A 20,590-nucleotide genomic window follows, 5' to 3' on the forward strand; every position below is an offset into this window, starting at 1 on the left:
ATCATTACATTTTTCTATCTCCTTCACTCACAACCACTTTCAATATATATTAAAAAAATTATAGTGGGTGAACAGTGTCCCCTCAAATATACAGATGATGGTAACATTTTCTCTCTCCTCCACTCACAACCACTTTTTATACCATTTATAATATAAAAACTCCCCCTCACATATTTTGATGGATAGAATGTGAATGCTCTTATACCATAAATCACTAAATTCTCACCCTTTTATGGCGTTTCAGGATTGAAATCCATAGTTATTGAATCCTTGCAACAATTCCATTGATCTTTTTAATCACTAAAAATGGTTTTACCTCACATGACAATCAATTATGGGGAGAGTCGGGTTAAATCTTTTTTTTCTTCTTAGATTTCCGACCTCATGTTTTTCCTTGTTACCCAATTAGCCCCTTGAGACACATTTATTTACGCACTCATTAATCAAAATTGAAACAGTTACAAATTAAGCAAGTTTTATAAGCATTCAAAACAGTAGCTAATGAACGACTCACGATAAGTTACACATACAAACACACTTTTAGAATATCCGAGAACAAACAATAACAAATCTTATCATCTGAGCATATTTTCAGGAATTACAAGACCATTATCGATGCTAAAAGCGGAAGAGATTTCGCCAGTACTAGTGCACACATTTATCGATTCTGCATAAAGGTCGGTTTCTTCGTTCTCCCTGTTTAACAAGCTTGCATTCTCTTCATCAATATGTGGACTCGCCCATGGATGTTGAGTATACTTACGTAACACTTCAAGTTTAGTTGCTACTTCTTTCATCGTTGGTCGCTCATCTCCTAAAAGGTGAAGGCATCTTTTCACAAGCTCAGCAATTTGTTGCAGTTGGTCTAGGGTACCCTCCCTTACAACTCTAGGTTCAAGAATCTGAAACAAAGAGTTTTCTTTTAGCGACTTAATGAAATAAGTTGCTAAATTTCGTTCTGCTTCACCTCGTTTCATACAAAGTGGTTTTTTCCCGGTAAGAAGCTCAGCAAGCACCACTCCAAAACTATAAACATCACTCTTTTCGGTTAACTGACTTGTATGAAAGTACTCGGGATCTAAGTACCCTAATGTTCCTTGAACAAGCGTGGTCACTTGTGTTTGATCTAATGGTACTAATCTTGAAGCACCAAAATCCGCGATCTTTGTGGTGTAGTTATCGTCTAATAATATGTTTGCGGATTTCACATCTCTATGGATAACAGGGGTAGATGTAGCCGAATGAAGATATGAAAGTGCACCAGCAGCTTCGGCCGCTATTCTTAACCGATTCTCCCACGATAACCAAGTCATGGTTCCTTTACCTTGAAGATGATTAAAAAGTGTTCCATTGGATACATACTCGTATACCAATAATGGAACCTCCGTCTCTAAACAACATCCCAAAAGCTTCACGACGTTCCTATGGTGAACTGCTGTTAATATAATCACCTCGTTGATGAATAATTCAATTTGGGTTTCATCCATAACTCGTGATTTCTTAATTGCAACGACCCGTTGATCAGTTAAAATGCCTTTGTACACAGTCCCGTAACCACCACGGCCCAAGATCCGGTCTTCTGCGTAATTGTTAGTGGCTTTTTCTAACTCTTGTGCTGTGAAGACCATTGTTAAATCGGCACTGCCTTCGCCGGTAATAAAACGTTGTTTGAGTAGCAAACCACCATTTTGTTGGAACAATTTCTGTCGGAGCTTCACAAGGTTTCTTTTCTTGAAGACAAAATAAAGCCATGTTGTTGCTACTAAAACGGCCAAGAAACCAAACCCCATACCTGCATTTTAACAAGCTGTAATTTAATCCAAGGCGTCATATCCTAAACTTTTTGGATTAGTAGGTTGTTTAGGATTTAGTTAAGTACTTTTAGGCATTTTTTTTTGGATTTTTTTTTTTTTACTGTTAGGGGAGTGGGGGTGGTCACTAGTGATAGAATTCTATCACTCACAATATCCAATCAACTCCTGTCATGTCATCAGCCACTATTCTATCACTCACAAGCATTTTGTAGTGGCGGTGGTCATAACTAGTGATAGAATTCCATCACTCACAGTTTTTTAAAATTTTTATTTTAAAATTAGAAATTAACAATAAAACACTAAATTATAAATTTAATAAAAATTAAAAAATAAATTACATAGCAAAATAAAAAAACAACTAAACATTGAAAAAAATAAAAAAACTTAAATTAAATGGGTGGCATCTCCCAACCCCACCTTTCGCAAATCTCACGCTTTTGTTGAATTACAACCGACTTAAACGGTTCGTCGAGATGGGCAATTAAAATTTATATAAAGATGAGGGACCTGAATTGCAATTAAAGGAGGGCTATTTAAAAATAGCTAACAAAAGTTGAGGGGTTAATTTTTTCATCAAAGTTGCTATTTATTCCACATAAAACGACAAAAGAATCTCAAAGTTTGCACTTTCAATATTTGTTTTCAACGCGTGAAGAAAATAACGGAACTTGGCTATCACGCGTGGACATTTTCGGTGGCGGTGGAAGTTTTGTTTTTATCACGCGTGGACTTTGGCTATCACGGAAGTTCAACGCTCCACCCCCAGTGGTCTTAGGCAGTTTGCTAACCGTGCAAGCGTATTTGTGCTAGTTCTGACAATTTGTTTTAAGTTCACTGGTGTGACAAGCGAAGTTGGTGGATGACAAGCAAACCCCGTAGAGTTTCTCAACAAACTTAACCCATCACTTACAATTTTCACCGAGTTTGCTTGCCACTCAAATGAATATGAAAAATTACCTAAAGTGAACTTAATAATAGGAAATTCTGAATTTTCCTTGGCACAACCATGTCCATTTTTCAGGCCATCTCCGACGTACCCATCTTCACAACTACACGTATAACTACCAAGGGTATTCGTACAAACCCCATCACAAAGATTACTAGGATCTTCACATTCATTGATGTCTGTCAATATGAAACAAAAAATTTGTTATTTAACGTTTTGATTTACATTTATTCTAGTTGATTGTATTGTTTGGATGTTTTAGGCTGATCATTTGAAAAATAACAAACCTAACCTTGGCAACCTGGCTCAAGATAAGGCTGGCCCTGATAACCATTATTGCAAATACATCTGTATCCTGGAACTCCAGTATCTGAATCGACACACTTGCTGTTCGCTTGACAAGCCAACACACCAGCACTCCTAGCCTCACTACAGCTCAAGTTCCCAACCACCCAATCAACCAACATGGGAACACTAGCCATGGTCCGGTTCCTGAAATTGGGGTCCATAAAATCTGACACCCCACGAAATGTAAACCGTTCTTGCTCACCCAAAAACGAGTAGGAACAAGGATCAAAAGACCAGATGGTAGTGTGGTTTCTATTGGTCAAACTAGTAATAGACGTGTAGTAAAACTTGAGTGCCTTTGGGATCGATGTTTGACAGCACCCGACACCCGAACACGACCCGTTGACCACTTCCTCGGAAGTGGAACACAGTGCAATGCAGCCGCTCGTCAAGTTAAGCAGTTTAGGTTCGAAAATAAGGGAAAAGGAATCACACCCCAGTAGAGTGAACTGGTTTCTTTGTGAAAATGAAAAGGGTGATGTCCAGCCTAGTCTTGTGTAGGCTGGATTGTCCTCGATGATGTTTCCCGACGAATCATAACATTGGCTTGCAACATTGTTGGGCATTCGGAAAGTGTAATCGGTGAATTCTAGGATTGTTAGATTACCGATCTGGGTTCTGGGAGGATTAACACTCGTGTTGCACGTGGTTTCGAACCATTCACTTAGAAAGCAGCCCGGACCGATGCCAAACGGGTATGGAATGGTTACGTTTCCGCATTGGCTTTGGCAGCCGGGTTTGGCTACGCTTGCGGCTTTTGTGATGGTGATCACATCGCTGGTGGTGTTTGATTGTTCAGATGAAGATTTTGTGATTGCTAACACAAATAAGAAGAGAAATATATGAATGTTCCTTGTGAAGTGCATGGTGGTTGATGGATGGAGGATTTTTTTTTTCGCAGTGGACATCGATTTATACAAAAATGGACCAAATGCAATTTTTTCGTTTTCAACTTATATTATTGATTTTCATGGTGGTTGAGATGATCTTCTACGGTGGAAATCGATTTAAAGTGACATGGGTGTTTTGTTTTCCACATATAATTTTGTTTTTGTTTCATATTTCAAATGTCGTAAGTTGACATTTTGTCAACTTTTCCGTTTACTTCCAGAAATCAACCCTAAAAAAGTTTCTCTGGTCAACTAAGAATAAAATTAACCAATAATATTTTACTACCCCATATTTATAACTCAATGATTAGGGAAGGAGGGGTGGTTCACTAGTGATAGATTCTATCACTTCCGTTGTCCAATAAAATCATGCCATGTCATCAGCCAAATTTCTATCACTAGTGATAGAAATGTAGGAGGGGTGGAATCACTAGTGATGGAATTCTATCACCCAATTTTTTTAATTTTCATTTTAAAATTAGAAATTAAAAATAAAACACTAAATTATAAATTTCATTAAACTTTAAAAATAAATTACATAGCCAAATAAAAAAAACAACTAAACGGGTGGCATCTCCCAACCCCACTTTGCGCAAATCGCGCGCTTTTGTTGAAAGACAACTGACTTGAACGGTTCGTCGAGATGGGCGTAGTTTTCACACAAGATTTTTAAATCATTTTGTCTTTCAATCGTTTTCAAGTGTTCCTTGTACGCCTGCTCGCGTTCAACTTTTAGGGACATCATTATTTCTTTTCTTTGTTCGGCCTTCTTGAATTTGGTCATTTTCTCCTTTTCGATTCTGAAGATCGACTCCGCCACCGCTTCCTTCCCTTTGCTTGACGATTTGCCACTTTTCTTGCGTCGTGGCCTTGTAGGTGTATCTTCTTCAACGGGGTCGTCAACGGGTTGATCGGGTTCGTCAAGGGGGTCGTCGTTTAAGTTCATTTGGGGCAAGTTATCCGACGCGGAAGTCGTGTAGTTCCCCGAATCGGATGTCTTTGATCTTTTCGAACTTCCTCGTTTTTTTGGAGCCGTAGGACCACGCATGTCAACCAACTCAACGGGGACCCACTTCGGGTGATGTCTCGCAACTTCCCATGCCCCCACGTGTGGAAAAGTTCTCTTTTTGTACACTCAGCAATACTCTTCGGTGGCTTGTTGCATGATCGTCGCCTCGCTCGCTCCACTTTGTGGGTTTCGGTTCTACAAAAAATATAAAATGTTATGTTTTTTTTTTTAATTCTGTTTTTTTTTAAACTGTTTTTTTTATTTAATTTAAAAAACTGTTAGTTTTTTATTTTAATTAAAAACTGTTTCTGTTTTTCTTTAAACTGTTTTTTTTTATAAAACTGTTTCTGTTTTATTTAAAAAAAGTGTTTCTGTTTTATTTTAATTAAAAACTGTTTCTGTTTTTTTTAAAACTGTTTTTTTTAAACTGTTTCTGTTTTATTTAAAAAAAAAACTGTTTCTGTTTTATTTTAATTAAAAACTGTTTCTGGTTTTTTTTTTTAAAAAAACTGTTTTTTTTATAAAACTTTTAAAAAAACTGTTTTTGTTTTTTTTTAAAAAAACTGTTTTTATTAAACTTTAATAAAAAAACATACCTTTTGAATGAAACAAGCGTTGAACTTGCGAATTTTCCCGTTCAAATCCTTCCACTTCGACGTCATTTGGTCCATGTTTCGTATCCTTGCATCGGGAAGTTGCCTAAAATGATTAATGACCCGTCTCCAAAACGCATCCTTTCTTTGCTCGTTCCCATGTTTCCTACTCTCTGAGATGTGCAAATACGCCTTTACCAAGGACACCTCCTCCTCGCTCGTCCAAAGTTGTCGGCCGATTGGAGCAATTCCTTGAACGTCATCATTTTGTTCTTCTTCTTCCTCTTCCTCTTCCTCCTCTTCCTCTTCCTCGTCAAGACTTTGTTGTGGTTCACACCACGCGTTTGCAAAATGATGAATGAGGGTGTTGTCTTCTAGTAGTGGGTCGAGTGTGTGGGGTTGGGTTTGATACGTTTGCGATTGAAATTGGTGAGGTTGAAACGGTGGAACGAACGGTTGGTTTTGGTACGTTTGCCATTGAAAGGGTGGATATTGTTGGGTTTGAAAGGGTGGATATTGTTGGGTTTGAAAGGGTGGGACTTGGTCAGGTTCGTCTTGCAACCTAAAGCGCGTCGGCTCGCCAAGATTCGCTCGAACCTTGGGTCTTACGGGATTTTTCTTCGTACCCGAACCTCTTTTTTTCGAACCCTCACCTCTCTTGCTTGAACCTTCCATGTGTATTGTAAAATTATTTAGATTGAGATGTAAAATTTTGGAGTTGAATTGGATAGCTTTTTTATGATTTATTTGAGTGGGGGAATGATTTATTTAAAAAAGCCTCTCAAAATATTACCCCCAAACGGTGATATTTGTGCCAAACGGTCAAAATATTCAAACAGTCATTTCTTTGTTCAACGCGTTATCTGTTCCACGCGTTGATGTTATAACGCGTTATAGCAATGGAGGCGGCGGTGTAGCGTGGTGTTATCACGCGTTGTAGGGGTGGTATAACGGACCACCCTGTGTCCTCTTACAAGGGTTCAAAAATTCAATTAAAAAAAAGTAAACTGCATTTGTAGAAGTATGGATCACATCCGATGTCAACTTTACACCTTATTTTCAGAGTAAATAATAAGTTTTGTCTTTTATATTTACATCAAATTTCAAGTGCTGTCTTTTAGCGCAAAAGTTGACAGGCGGTGTCCTTTACCTTTCAATATCTTGCAAGTTTTGTCCTTTAGTCCAAACCCAGTTAGATTTTTTGGTTAAATCTAGTCATGTGCAAGGCACATGAGGGTACTATTGTAATTTCACCATTTAAGGGACTATTGTGTAAGATAAATTATATCAGGGGCTATTATGTAAAAATAAAGCAAAATAATTTAAATATTATTTTTATAACCATATTTATATATATTTTTTAAAAAATATTATTCCTGTTACAACTATAAATATTTTTGTTTATATTTATATAGAAATCAACAACCATCATGCCACCATCCTCTACCACCACCATTCATCATCTACAACCACCATCACCACCACCCTTCATCATCCACCACCATCTCAAATCAACAACAACCACCGACACAACCAACCCCCTTCATCATCCACCACCATCTCAAATCAACTCAACAACCTAAAAACCCTCCAAAACCAAAAATCCCTAAAAACCCTAATGAGTCTCCGACCATTAACGAGTCTCCGGCCACAACGAGCCTTCGGGCACTAACGATTCTCCGGCCACCACCGAGTCTCCGGCCACAACCGATTCTCCGGCCACCACCGAATCTCCTACCACCCACTGACCACCCACCTGCAACCGGCCTTAACACCACCTCCACCTCCACCGCCGCCCGTAACGCCACAGCCACCCACTCACCATCCACCCACCACCCACCTGCAAACCGGCCTTAACACCACCTCAACCGTCGCCCCTAACACCACAGCAACCCACTACCCACCTACAACCAAACCCACCACAACCACCCACCATAACCACCTGCCACATCCACCCTCAAAAGTCAGAGCTTATGATAGAGAGAGTGTGTGTGTGAGAGAAAGTTTAGAGAGAGAGAAAATAGGAAGATGGAGTTTCAGTTCCTTCTGGGAGAGAAAAGAGAAAGAATGGGGCGAGAGATAGAGAAGTTAACTTTATTTATATGTTTTTTATTTTTAACAAAACAGTCCCTGAATATAAGTTAGTTACATAATAGTCCCTTGAATAGTGAAATTACAATAGTACCCTCATGTGCCTTGCACATGACTAGATTTAACCAAAAAATCTAATTGGGTTTGGCCTAAAGGATAAAACGTGCAAGATTTTGAAAGGTAAAGGACACCGCCTGTCAACTTTTGCGCTAAAGGACAGCGCCTGAAATTTGATGTAAACATAAAGGACAAAACTTGTAATTTACTCTTATTTTCAGAACTCATCAACTTTACACCTCGTTGTTTCCAATATCATCAATGTTGGACCCTGAATGTGATAACCGGTAATTTTCGGGTTATAATTACGCGAATAACAAACGTTAAGACAACTATAAGTAGTGTTTTGAGACCCAAACTAACTTAATTAGGCCTTTGGAGTGTCTAGGAATGTCTATCGGCTTTATAGTGCGCGTATGGTGATTTGCAGGAAAAACTGTTGAATATTAAAAGATAACAAACCGATACCAGATAAAATACGAACAACACTAAGAAATACGAATTTTATACGTATATTTTTTACATATGAATTTGTGTTGGGATTGAACCCTATCAAAGGAACAGATAATTAAAGCCAAAACTGGATCAGAGCAGTGGATCCAGAATAAGCAGATGTTATATCATCAAGTCTCTCCCCTTGAAAGTGGTTTCAACATCTGCTAACCTCCAATTCACTGATCGGTACAACTGCTGATCAAGACAAAGACTAATGAAGACTAAAGCCCTATTGTTCAATCTGCTGCCTTGAGTCAAGCACTGCTGAGTTATATCAAGTACTGCTGGGTTTACATTAGTGGAAAGATTCAACAGTAGTTTAGTTTGTCTTTGTGAAATGTAATGTATAACAGTTGTTAGCTTAGCAGTGGTTGTATAGATCAGATGTTAGAGTTTGTTAGGAGGTTAGATGTCACTTTCATGGTGACGTCAGCCTAGATGCTTCAGTGGTTTGTCCATGCCTATAGTACTGTTCTATTAGCTCTTCACCACCTTTCTTCCTGTACGAACAAATCATTGTGAGCTCAGGCTGAGGGGGAGTTGCATACATGCAATTGTAATCAGTGTTTGGAATAAATTTAAGCATTCGGTTCATTGTTGAAAATGTGTGTTGAAAGCAATTCTCCTGTTTGATTGTGAAAAGTTTGTTTCCATTTTTATTCCACTGCACTACTCATTCATTGTTCATCTTAATTCAAATATAAAACACAATCAAAACCAAACTCAGATCCTAACAATTGGTATCAGAGCTCGGACAGTCAAATTTGATTTAACAATCATTTTGACATAAATAGTTCAGCTCACAATCGTTGATACTGATAGTTTGTTCGTTTTGTTGAAAAATAGTGTAAGGTTTAATCACCATTGTTAGGGGAGGATTTTACAATCCTAAGGATCACGGATCCTCAAGTGCTGCCAGGATCATGGATCCTCAATTCTGTTTGAATTAAGGATCCTCAGCAGGTGTTGCAGGATCAGGATTCAGGATCCTTATTGTTATCCTTGTGCTAACAATTGTCTACCTCGTACGTAAGCTTGTTTTGCAGGAGCAAAGGCATGGACCGAGTCTCACCGAAATTCCTAGAGCATATTCCCTTAATATTCCACACGTGCTAGGCTCTTATGGACGTTATGGAGATCGTGGGAGGCTTGCACGAATTGCGGATAGTTAGTTAGTATAGTTATTTCTAATTTTAAATGTGGATAACAAGCTTGAGTTAGAACACTTAGCTAATTTTGGCATACACACACTCTCGTAACAGCTCTCAACCAGCTCTCGAACACTACTCGGCGATTTCATACACTTTTTTGCACATTACACACTAGTGATCCTTGTAACAAGCTTGTTATCATCCCGAGTTGTGAACTTCTTTTGATTAATCTTAATTGGTGATCGGTAGTTTCCATCACCCGAGGTTTTTTGTGCCGGAGATCAACTCTTGATCAAGGGCTTTTTCCTCGTATAAATCCTTGTGTCATTTGTTCATTACATTTCTGTGTTATCCTTAACATTGTTCATTGATTCAAGCATCATACCTCACAACAAAAGATTTGGTTGCATTATCTTTGCTTGATTTTTTAACCAAAACAGTTTGGCGCCCACCGTGGGGCAATTGGTGCTTCATTTCTGAGAAATTTTGTTCATTCCATTCATTCCGGTTCATTACCTTCAACCACATGGCTTCTCAAGGAAAAACCACTTCGAGTTTAATGCCGGCAATCAGTTCATCCCAGGGCGTTCCACCTTTGCCTCCACCACCTTCCGGATCCCAGAAGAATGGTGAGAATCCTTCAAAGAGACCGAGCCCTATTTTCTCAAAACCTCTAGCTTCTTCTATTTCTTCTAGTCTTACTACTAGTGACCATTTTACTGTGATTTTGCAGATGAAGGATCACATACAGCAGCATGATAAGACCAACGAAAAGATTCTCAAGGAAACTGGAGATATCAAGAAACTGAAGAGATCAGCGGAGGATCATTCCCTATTGATGCCTAGGTCTCTGAATTTCGACACGCCGGTCAAAACCTCCCAGCATTCTGCAGCTCCGGATGTCCAATACTTGGGTGGAATAAGAGGAATCCATTACGGATCGTCAGCAATGACTCAGGGCCTAGGATCCTATTTTCAACCAGCAGGATCCTTCTCCCAGCATCAAGGATCCTTCGCCAGCTCAGGAGGATACATGGGGACACAGCCAATTCAAGGATCCTCTCAGGTTCAAGGATCCTCTCAGGTTCAAGGATCCTTTCAGATTCAAGGATCCTCTCAGGTTCAAGGATCCTCTCAGGTTCAAGGATCCTTTCAGGTTCAAGGATCCTCCCATGTTCAAGGATCCTCTCAGGTTCAAGGATTCTCTCATGTTCAAGGATCCTCCTTTCAGCCTCCAGGATCCTCATCGCAGGTTTTCGGATCCATGGATTATCCTCCAAGACCCTCGTTCATAGCGCATCAAGGATCCAATGTCTCTCAGGATCAAGGATCCTTAAGAAGCTTGCAGCATGGAAGTTCAGATGTCCATCAAGGAGACTTCATCCCAATGCAGACCATTGCTTCATCTGGCCCTTCAGTTATACCAGAATCTCGACAATATGGATTCACATCTGGGATTCCAAACTTGAATCCTCCGGGAGGTAACACTTTTAATAATTCTTATAACACTAACCATGGCTTTATGCAGGATACATGTATCAATCAAGCTATGGCTAGAGAATTACAAAAGCTGAAGGATATGATATCCAGCGTTCCAGGAGTGGTTAAACCCATTCCTGAGATTGCAGATGGGAGCCATAAGATATCTCGTTTTGCACCACCTATTTGTGATGCTGAGATACCCAAAAGGTTCCAAATACCAACTATGAAGCTGTATGATGGTTCAACGGATCCAGAAGAACTTGTAGCTCAGTACAGAGAAAGGATGGAGATCAACCCCATCCCAGAGAGGTTAAAAGAAGCATGTCTATGCAAGGGCTTCGGATCCACACTCACAGGATCAGCTCTTAAATGGCTGCTAAGTCTTGCCCCTCACTCTATTACTTCATTTGCTAATCTAGTTAACCTGTTTAATAGTCAATTCTCTTGTAGTAGAAAATTTGAACGTTTAACTAGTGATTTATATAGGGTAACACAAGGTCAAAATGAATCACTTAGAAATTATATCACTAAGTTTAGTAAAGAATCCTTAGATATTTCTAACCTGGATATTGCCACGGCTGTAGAAGCCTTTAAAATGGGTTTACTTAGGGATTCATTATTCTATGATGATCTTGTTATGACCCCATGCAGGAATCTTGATGAAGTAAGAACCAGGGCCCTTAGGTTCATCCATTTAGAAGATGACAAAAGGATCCAGGAGAGACTGGCAGGATCCTCGAAACATGAAAAGCAAGGATCCTACTTCAAGAATAACAAGTTTAAATCCTACAACAAGTCTGATAACCAGAATGTGCATGCAGTAGAACAAGAAGAGGATGATGAGGATTATCCTCCAATTTCTGAATACTGTTTTTCTATTGATAACAATGAACTAATTCTTGCAATGCAGAATTTAGGTGAGAAAGCTAGGTGACCAAGGAAAAGTGATAAACCAGCTGCTACAAAAGACAAATCCAAATGGTGTGCATATCACGAGGATTTCGGGCATCTCACCAAAGAGTACATTGCACTGAGGAAAGAGATTGGCTACTTGTTGAGCAAGGGGCACCTAAAGGAACTTTTGGGATGAAAGAAGTCAAGGATCCAGGATCCTGAAAGGATCCCAGAAAAGGCTCCTGCTCCTCCAGCAGAGGCACAAGTTATAAACTTTATATCCGGTGGATCAGACATTTGTGGTACTTCCTTTTCAGCAGCCAAAAGACATGCCAAGGAAACTGTTTTGGTCAAAAATCACACAAGGATAATGTAACCAAACTTTATGAAAACGGGGTATGATGCTTGGTTAATTATGAAAGTAAAGGATCACTTCTGTGATAAAGATGCAAAGACACAATGATTTATACGAGGAAAAAGCCCTTGATCAATGAATGATCTCCGGCATAAAAAACCTCGGGTGATGGCAACTACCGATCACCAACTTCAATATAACAAAAATATGATTACAACTTTGGATGATAATGAGCTGAGTACAAGGATCACTATTGCTTTTGGTGTCTAAGTGTGTGAGAGTTGCGTTGTATGTCGTGTGTGTTCTTCCGAATGAGGAAGAGTGGTATTTATACAAGTGTAGATGACTTATTTTAGGTAAAAGGACTAATTATCAGCTCATTCCCCTTTAGAAATAAAGACAATCTAGCCTAAATTGCTGCCCATGAATCAAGCCATGTTTCCATATCTTGTGCAACGTCTTTCTTCAATTAAGCTCTTGCCATAATTGTGAAGACGCGTCCCTGGATCATGATGCCTAGAGCATATCCTGCTAGATATTCCTGCAAAAATAACATTGCATTAAGCGAAGATGATCGTTAGTATGAGGATCCTATAATGTCCCATGATCCTGATCCTGAAGTCCTGCTGAGGATCATTGTCTGCCAAAGAAACAAGGATCACTGGTTAGGATCACGTGTAAGGATCACCTATAATAAAAATCCAGCCCTAACAATTGCCCCCAAAATATAAGGAGTTAATTGTAAATAGACGAGTTATATTTTGTTTTGATCTTATCTCCAACGGGCGACTCCGAATAACTAACCGTTATACATGGATTAGCCGTTGAGATCATTACGTCATAGATGTGACAATCCCTGCAGATCATGATTATAAATAGGAGGTAGGGTGAGGATCAGTTTGTATTTAAATTCAAGATACACTCCCTTTATATTCTGCACCGAAGATTGATCAGGTATTCTTCTCTTCTCTCTTTCCCTTCTTCCTTCTCTTTGCTCTGTTTTTTCTGCTCCGTCTCTGTTTCTGTTCCGTCACAAACATGTTGCTCCGGAATTCTCCACACAAGGATTCCAAGAAGGATAGTCCCCTAAAAAGCCAAGGGATCATTAAGGATTCCCCTACGGAGAGATGTTGCTTTATCGATGCTCATGTAGATAGGATTCGTCATTGCTTTCCGGCGAATGCCGTTTTCAAATCCTTCACATCCACTGCCTTGAGTGATTTTATTTCAGACACCTGGGTGATCTTTCCCGCAATTCCATTTATCATAGGATATTCGTATCCTTTTCCGGCCTTCACCCAATCTTTCTTTTCTCTGACCGGCATATCTTATATCCAAGCCATGCCGATGATCTGGAGGGTCTTGTATACCTTCGAGAGGATCATCGAGCAGGAGGGGATTGATTTAGGGATGGCAGAGCTGGCCGCACTTTATGATCTTACCACGTTTGGTTCTCATCGATATTTGTTGAAACGGAAGGCCGGGGAGGATCATCCTGTTTTGAAAGTTACCAAAAATGACACAAATTGGAAGCGTCGTTTCTTCTTCGTGAGAAGGGATTCCCTCCCTAATGGGAATGATCTGCCCAAGGAGTGGGCCACTCATGGTAGGGTAGAGGATCCTCGAAGGATCACTATCAGTCCTGTCTCATTTGATGAAGATCACTAATGTCTTTTTTCCTTTGCAGCTATTTCCATCGCTCATCTCAAGTTAACCCCTGCTGCAAGAGAAAGAGTTTTAGCTTTTAAAAGGCTTAATCCTGAGGTCAGAAGTTTTCAAGTCACCATCCGAGATTCACAAGAAGTATCCTCCGCGTCTGCCACAATGTCAAGTAAGTATCCTCACCAAAAAGTAAGTTCTAGGCAAAAAATATTAAATTAGTTAGGAGACTTATCTTGTTTTGATTGTGTAGGTGCTGGGAAATCCGCTAAGTCTGCCAAATCTGCCTCCTTGTTTGGGATTGATGATCTTGCCAAGGTCACGTCTTCGAAGAAGAAGACTTCTGTTGCTAGTCCTTCTGCTTCAGCCCCTAAATTACCCATTAGGGGTAAGGGAAAGAAGAGGAAAGTTTCTGAGGATCTCCAAGGATTTCCCCTGATTCGCCAGCAGTTTCTTGATTCTGTCAACGAGGTTAGGATCACTGCCCCTGTTGGTTATCCTGATGGTTTTTGAGGATCATCCGTGTCTGACATTATATCCTGTTGTTTTTGCAGAAACTTACTGAAATAGAATCTTATGTTAGCCACGTTGAAGATCAGGATCGCCAGATTGCCGACCTTCATCAAATGGGTGTGCTGAAGGATCTCAAGATCACTGATCTTGAGAAGGAGATCCGGGCTGTTAAGGATGAGGCTGTCAAAGCATTGATCAGGTTCGATTATGAGAAGCGTGACATCACTCAGGACGCTAAAGTCTCTGCCGCGATAGCTATGTACAAGATACAATTGCAGATGGCCACGGAGGCTCAGGATCCTTCCTTTGATAAGAGCACATGGGATATTGAAGGCTGGAAGGCAAGGCTAGCAGAGTTAGAGGATGACGATGATGTTGAGGATATCCCTATGCTTGAAGGTGGAGATGCCGGTAAGGACCAGGGGGAGGCAAGTGGAGCTGGTGGTGATGGTGCGGCGAAGGTTTGAGCTGCAAGATTGGGCAATGATGGAAACTTCTAGACATAGCCGGAGCCCAATTTTTTAAATTTTGATAGTGGGGTTTGAAACAATTATGGTCTGTAATCTTCGAACAATAGTCTTTAGGGTTAAAGATCCTGGATCCTTTGAACAATAGGTAGGATTACAAAAGGTGGAGGGATCCTCTGTTTGGGGGATGAAGCCTTTGTGATCCTGCCGCTTTTAATTTCCTGCAAAATGCTAAGACCGCATAGACAATGGACACCCTTTGCCAACCCATGTGGACGGGCCACGTTTTGCTGGTAGAAATGTGGGTTGGCAATTTTGACAACTTTCTTGAAAGGGTTAATGATCCTTTTGTTTAATAATATAACTTAACTTTTCTGGCTTATCTCGTGTTGTTATCCTTATCTTCTTGTTTCTTAGTTGTTTTTGTAGTATATTTGTTAAAGTGGCAAGAGTTGAAAATATATTTAATAAATTTAGGATATGATCCTAGATCAAATATCCTGATATTGAAAATATTCAAAGTATTTTAGTTCAAGGATCATAGGTTTGGTTGTCAAAGTATAAGGGTCGGTTAGGATGATGAATATAATCAAAATAGTCAAGGATCATACCTGAGGATCCAAGTTAGGATCCTAACCTTCAATTGAGACAATCGTGGATAAGATTTTGATGGATAATAAGGATTGAGGGTCCTTATGTGTTTTACCTTTGACAATCCTGAAAAACGAAGCACAACTTGGGACTAAGCCAATGTAAGAAATAAATTAGTAACTGGGGTCATGCCCAAAGGATAACTGAGAATGATCCCAGAGGATCACTGGGGACAAGCCCATAGGATAACTGGGGACAAGCCCAAAGGATCGTATGTAAACTAGAGTATGGCCCTTTTCTGGCGACTATCCAAACTTAGTGACATGAAAATGTCAAAACCTTAGCTAACGTGAAAACGTTAGAAACCTTAGGAACGGATGTATGGTACGTCTACCATTATACGTAGGATCCTAAATATAGCCAGTACGATGAGGTTGTCAGCCCCGAAAGTGGGTACTGGTCCCAAAGACGTGAACTATATCAGGATCATCGTGCGTTGCTGGCGGAAACTGGGGATAATCCCAAGGATAACTGGGGTTAGACCCAAGGATCTGTGGTGCTCTTGGAGATCTTTGACGATTTGCTAAAGATACCTGAACTATCATAACTCAAATGGTTTGTGAGTAGAGGATGAAGGATACATGATCCTTATCCTTAGGCAAAAAGTAAGAAAATGCAATAGTTTTAGGATAAGCATATTACCAGAGTAAGGATCACTGATATCTCCGGGATCCTTCAAGGATACTTCAGTGTAAGGATCACATGCATGAAGGATCATGTTCACATGAAATATTTCTTTAAGTGAACAGCATTCCAGGCTCTTGGTAACAAGTTTCCTTCCATGGTTAGCAACCTGTATGCCCCATTTCCTGCTTCAGCTTCAATCAAGTAGGGACCTTCCCATTTTGGTGCTAGCTTCCCGTCAGCAGGATTAATAGTGTTTTGGAATGTTTTTCTCAACACCATATCTCCGACTTGGAACTTCCTTATCCTAACATTTTTGTTGTAGGCACCAGCCATTCTTTGTTGGTAGCTTGCCATCCTTATCCTAGCTAGATCCCTGATTTCCTCAATAGTATCCAAATCCTGAGCTAGGATTGCAGCATTTTCTTCAGGATCACGAGCAATTGTTCTAGTAGTTGGGATCACCATCTCTGTTGGGATCACTGCTTCTGCCCCAAATACTAAAGAGAAAGGTGTTTGACCGGTGGCATTCTTGGGAGTTGTCCTATCAGCCCATAGCACATAAGGTAACTCCTCTGCCCATTTTCCTTTCTTGGATCCTAGCTTCTTCTTCAGATTGTTGATGATGATCTTGTTGGATGATTCTGCTTGACCATTGGCTTGTGGATGAACTGGTGTTGATGTTATCATCTTGATTCCCCAACTGTCACAAAAGTTAGTGGTTCTGCTTCCAATGAATTGGGAGCCATTATCACATACAATTTCAGAGGGAATGCCAAATCTAGTTATAATGTTTCTTTTAATGAAGGATATGACTTCCTTTTCTCTGACTTGAGCGAAGGCTTCAGCTTCTATCCACTTGGAAAAATAGTCAGTCATGGCAAGCATAAATACTTTTCCACCAGGTGCTTTAGGGAGCTTGCCAACTATATCCATTCCCCATCTCATGAATGGCCAAGAGGATGGTATGGGGTGTAGTAGTTCAGCTGGTTGGTGAAGGATATTGCTATGTCTTTGGCAAGGATCACACCTCTTAGCATACTCTATAGCATCCCTTTTCATGGTTGGCCAGTAGTATCCTGTTCTAAGGATCCTTGAGAATAATGCCCTGCCCCCAGTGTGGTTTCCACAATCTCCTTCATGGAAGTCTCTCAACACTTCTTCAATTTCAGGATCCTCAATACATCTTAAATATGGTCCTGCAAGGGATCGTTTATATAGCACATTATTTAAGATTGTAAATTGAGATACCTTGATCCTGAAAGCTCTAGGATTTTCTCCCATTGGAATCTCTCCGTTTTGCAAGTATTTCATGATTGGTGGGATCCATGATCCTGAATAAGATTGAGCTTCTTCACTAGGGATTACTGCAGTATCCTCTTCTATTTCCATGGCCACTTGATTTTCAATAGCAGGAGCCAGGATATGGATGATAGGGATACTTATGTCTTCTGGAATTTTTAAGGATGATCCTATGTTGGCCAATGCATCAGCTTCCGTGTTATCCTCCCTTGGTACCTGTGTTAAGCTAAAAGAAACAAAAGAGAGTGCCAATTCTTTGACTATCTCTAAATATTTGGTTAGTTTTTCACCTCTAACAGCATAGGATCCATTAAAGTGATTGGTGATCAATAATGAGTCTACATATACTTCGAGATATTTTACCCCCATATCCTTAGCAATTTGCAAGCCAGCAATCAAGGCTTCATACTCAGCCTCATTGTTAGTTGCTTGGAACTCACAGGCTATGGAGTGGGGTATTATGTCCCCCTGTGGCGATTTTAGTAGGATCCCTAGCCCTGTGCCTTTGATATTTGAGGATCCGTCAGTGTGTAGAATCCAAGGATCCTTGGTCTCATCCAGCTGCTGGACCTCCAATTCCGCTTCTTTTTGTAGATCACTACTGAAATCAGCCACAAAGTCAGCTAGTGCTTGAGATTTAATGGCTGTTCTTGGTTCATATCTTATATCATGGGCACTAAGCTTCACTGCCCACTTAGCCATTCTCCCTGACATCTCCGGTTTCCTGAGGACATTCTTAATTGGAAAATTAGTTTTAACAACAATAGTATGGGTTTCAAAATAATGCCTTAACTTAGTGGATGCCATGATTAATGCAAGAATAAGTTTTTCGAGGTGTGAGTACCTGGATTCGGCATCAAGTAAACTTTTACTTACATAGTAGATAGGATATTGTGTACCTTCATGATCCTTGACAAGGACTGCACTTACAGCGGTTGAGGATACCACCAGGTATAAGGATAACACATCTCCTTTCTCCGGTTTTGCTAATGCTGGTGCTGAGGACATATATTCTTTAAGGGCTTGTAAAGCGTTCTCATGTTTCTCAGTCCATTCAAACTTCTTATTCTTCCTTAGGATATCGTAGAATTCTTTGCATTTTTCTGAGGATTTCGATATGAACCTGTTCAAAGCTGCTATCCTGCCTGTCAGTCTTTGAACATCCTTGGCGTTGGCAGGAGATTTGATATTTATTAATGCTTTGATTTGTTCCGGGCTTGCTTCAATGCCCCTCTGGGTTACCATGTATCCTAAGAACTTTCCTGCCTTAACACCAAAATGGCATTTTGAAGGATTAAGTTTCATGTTGTAATTATCAAGGATATCGAATGCTTCTTCCAAGTCCCTTAGGTGATCCTCAGCTTTCTTTGATTTGACCACCATGTCATCTATATACACCTCCATAGTTTTTCCAATTTGATCTTTGAACATCATATTCACCAGCCTTTGATATGTTGCACCTGCATTTCTTAGTCCAAAAGGCATGGCAATATAACAATATAGACCGGTTGGGGTCATGAAGGCTGTATCCTCTTGGTCAGATGGTTCCATCTGAATTTGTTGGAACCCAGATGATGCATCCATAAAGGTTAACAGTTCATGCCCCGCTGTTGCATCCACCATGGAGTCAATGTGGGGTAATGGGAAAGGATCCTTGGGACATGCCTTATTCAGATCAGTGAAATCGACACATACCCTCCACTTTCCATTTTTCTTTTGGACAACGACCACATTGGCTAACCATTTTGGATATTTTACCTCTCTGATCATACCTGCTCGAAGTAGTCTCTCTACTTCTTCTTGGATAATGGCATTCCTTTCCGGTGCAAACTTCCTCCTTTTTTGATGGATTGGTTTGATAGACCTGTCAATGCCAAGTTTGTGAGTAATGATATCCTTAGATATACCTGTCATATCTTCATGTTTCCAAGCAAAGGTAGATTTTCTTCTTTTGAGGAAGGATATTAAGTCTTCTTTCATCTTGCCAAGGATCCCTGATCCGATATAGATTTTTGATTCAGGATCACTAGGATCCAAGAGGATTTCGTCCACATCTTGTTCCCTTGCCTCCAAGATATTCCTCGGAGGATACTGTAATTGCTATTGCTCCCTTGGCTTCGAGGTTGGCTTCATGGATGAGGTATAACAATCCTTAGCCTCCTGCTGATCACTGTCGATCTTGATTATCCCCCATGGGCTAGGGAGCTTCACACATTGATGGTAGGTAGATGGAACTGCTTTCATGTCATGTATCCAAGGCCTGCCAAGGATAACGTTGCAACAAGACAAACAGTCAATAACACAAAATTTTTGGTAATTATGCAATCCTTCCACGTAGATTGGGAGTTTGATGTCCCCCAGAGTTTTCTTCGTTTCCCCACTGAATCCTACAAGCACGGAGGATCTCGGTGTGATGTCTGATTCTGGGATTCCCATCTTCTTCAGGACATCAAGCTGGATAATGTTCACTGAGCTCCCTCCATCAATAAGGATCCTGCGGACAAAATGGTTAGAGATAAAGAGAGTGATAACTAAACTATCATGGTGAGGATCCTGAATGTTAATGCGATCGTCCTCATCAAATGTTATCATCTTCCCTTCTGAGACACTTGAGGTTCTAATAGGCCTTTCTCCATTATCCATTTTTGATTCTTTTGCATGTCTTTTGGCCGCTGAAAAGGATGTACCACAGATGTCTGATCCTCCGGATATAAAGTTGATCACTTGTGCGTTTGCCGGAGGTGCTGGAGCCTTTTCAGGGATCCTTTCAGGATCCTGGGTCCTTTGCTTTTTTCTCCCCAACAATTCTTTTAGATGCCCCTTGCTTAGCAGGTATCCAATTTCTTTTCTTAAGGCTATGCAATCTTCAGTTAGATGCCCGAAATCCTCATGGTATGCACACCATTTGGACTTATCTTTAGTCCCGGATGGTTTATCATTCTTCCTGGGCCATCTAGCTTTTTCACCTAGATTCTGCATTGCAAGGATCAGTTCATGATTATCAACGGAGAAACAATATTCTGAGATTGGAGGATAATCTTCATCATCCTCTTCCTGGTCAACAGCATGCACATTCTTGTTCTCATTTCTATGGTAGGATTTGAATTTGTTGCTCTTGAAGGAGGATCCTTGCTTCTCCGGTTTTGAGGATCCCACTTGTCTCTCCTGGATCCTCTTGTCATCCTCTAGCCGGATAAACCTGAGTGCTCGAGTTCTTACTTCATCTAAATTCCTGCATGGTGTCATAAC

At 40.2% G+C, this 20,590-nt stretch overlaps 1 protein-coding gene across 1 annotated transcript; it reads right to left on the reverse strand.

Annotated features, from left to right (window-relative positions):
* Positions 1-464: 464 nt before the first annotated feature.
* On the reverse strand, positions 465-4,036 carry LOC110917634 (wall-associated receptor kinase 2). The gene is made up of 3 exons (XM_022162126.2): positions 3,053-4,036; positions 2,772-2,939; positions 465-1,792 (listed from the first exon to the last, which is right to left on the reverse strand). The coding sequence occupies exons 1-3, from the start codon at positions 4,014-4,016 to the stop codon at positions 576-578; spliced, it is 2,349 nt and encodes a 782-aa protein (XP_022017818.1). The 5' UTR covers positions 4,017-4,036; the 3' UTR covers positions 465-575.
* Positions 4,037-20,590: the final 16,554 nt, after the last annotated feature.

Source organism: Helianthus annuus, chromosome 16 (genome assembly GCF_002127325.2).
Source record: "Helianthus annuus cultivar XRQ/B chromosome 16, HanXRQr2.0-SUNRISE, whole genome shotgun sequence".
NCBI lineage: Eukaryota > Viridiplantae > Streptophyta > Magnoliopsida > Asterales > Asteraceae > Helianthus > Helianthus annuus.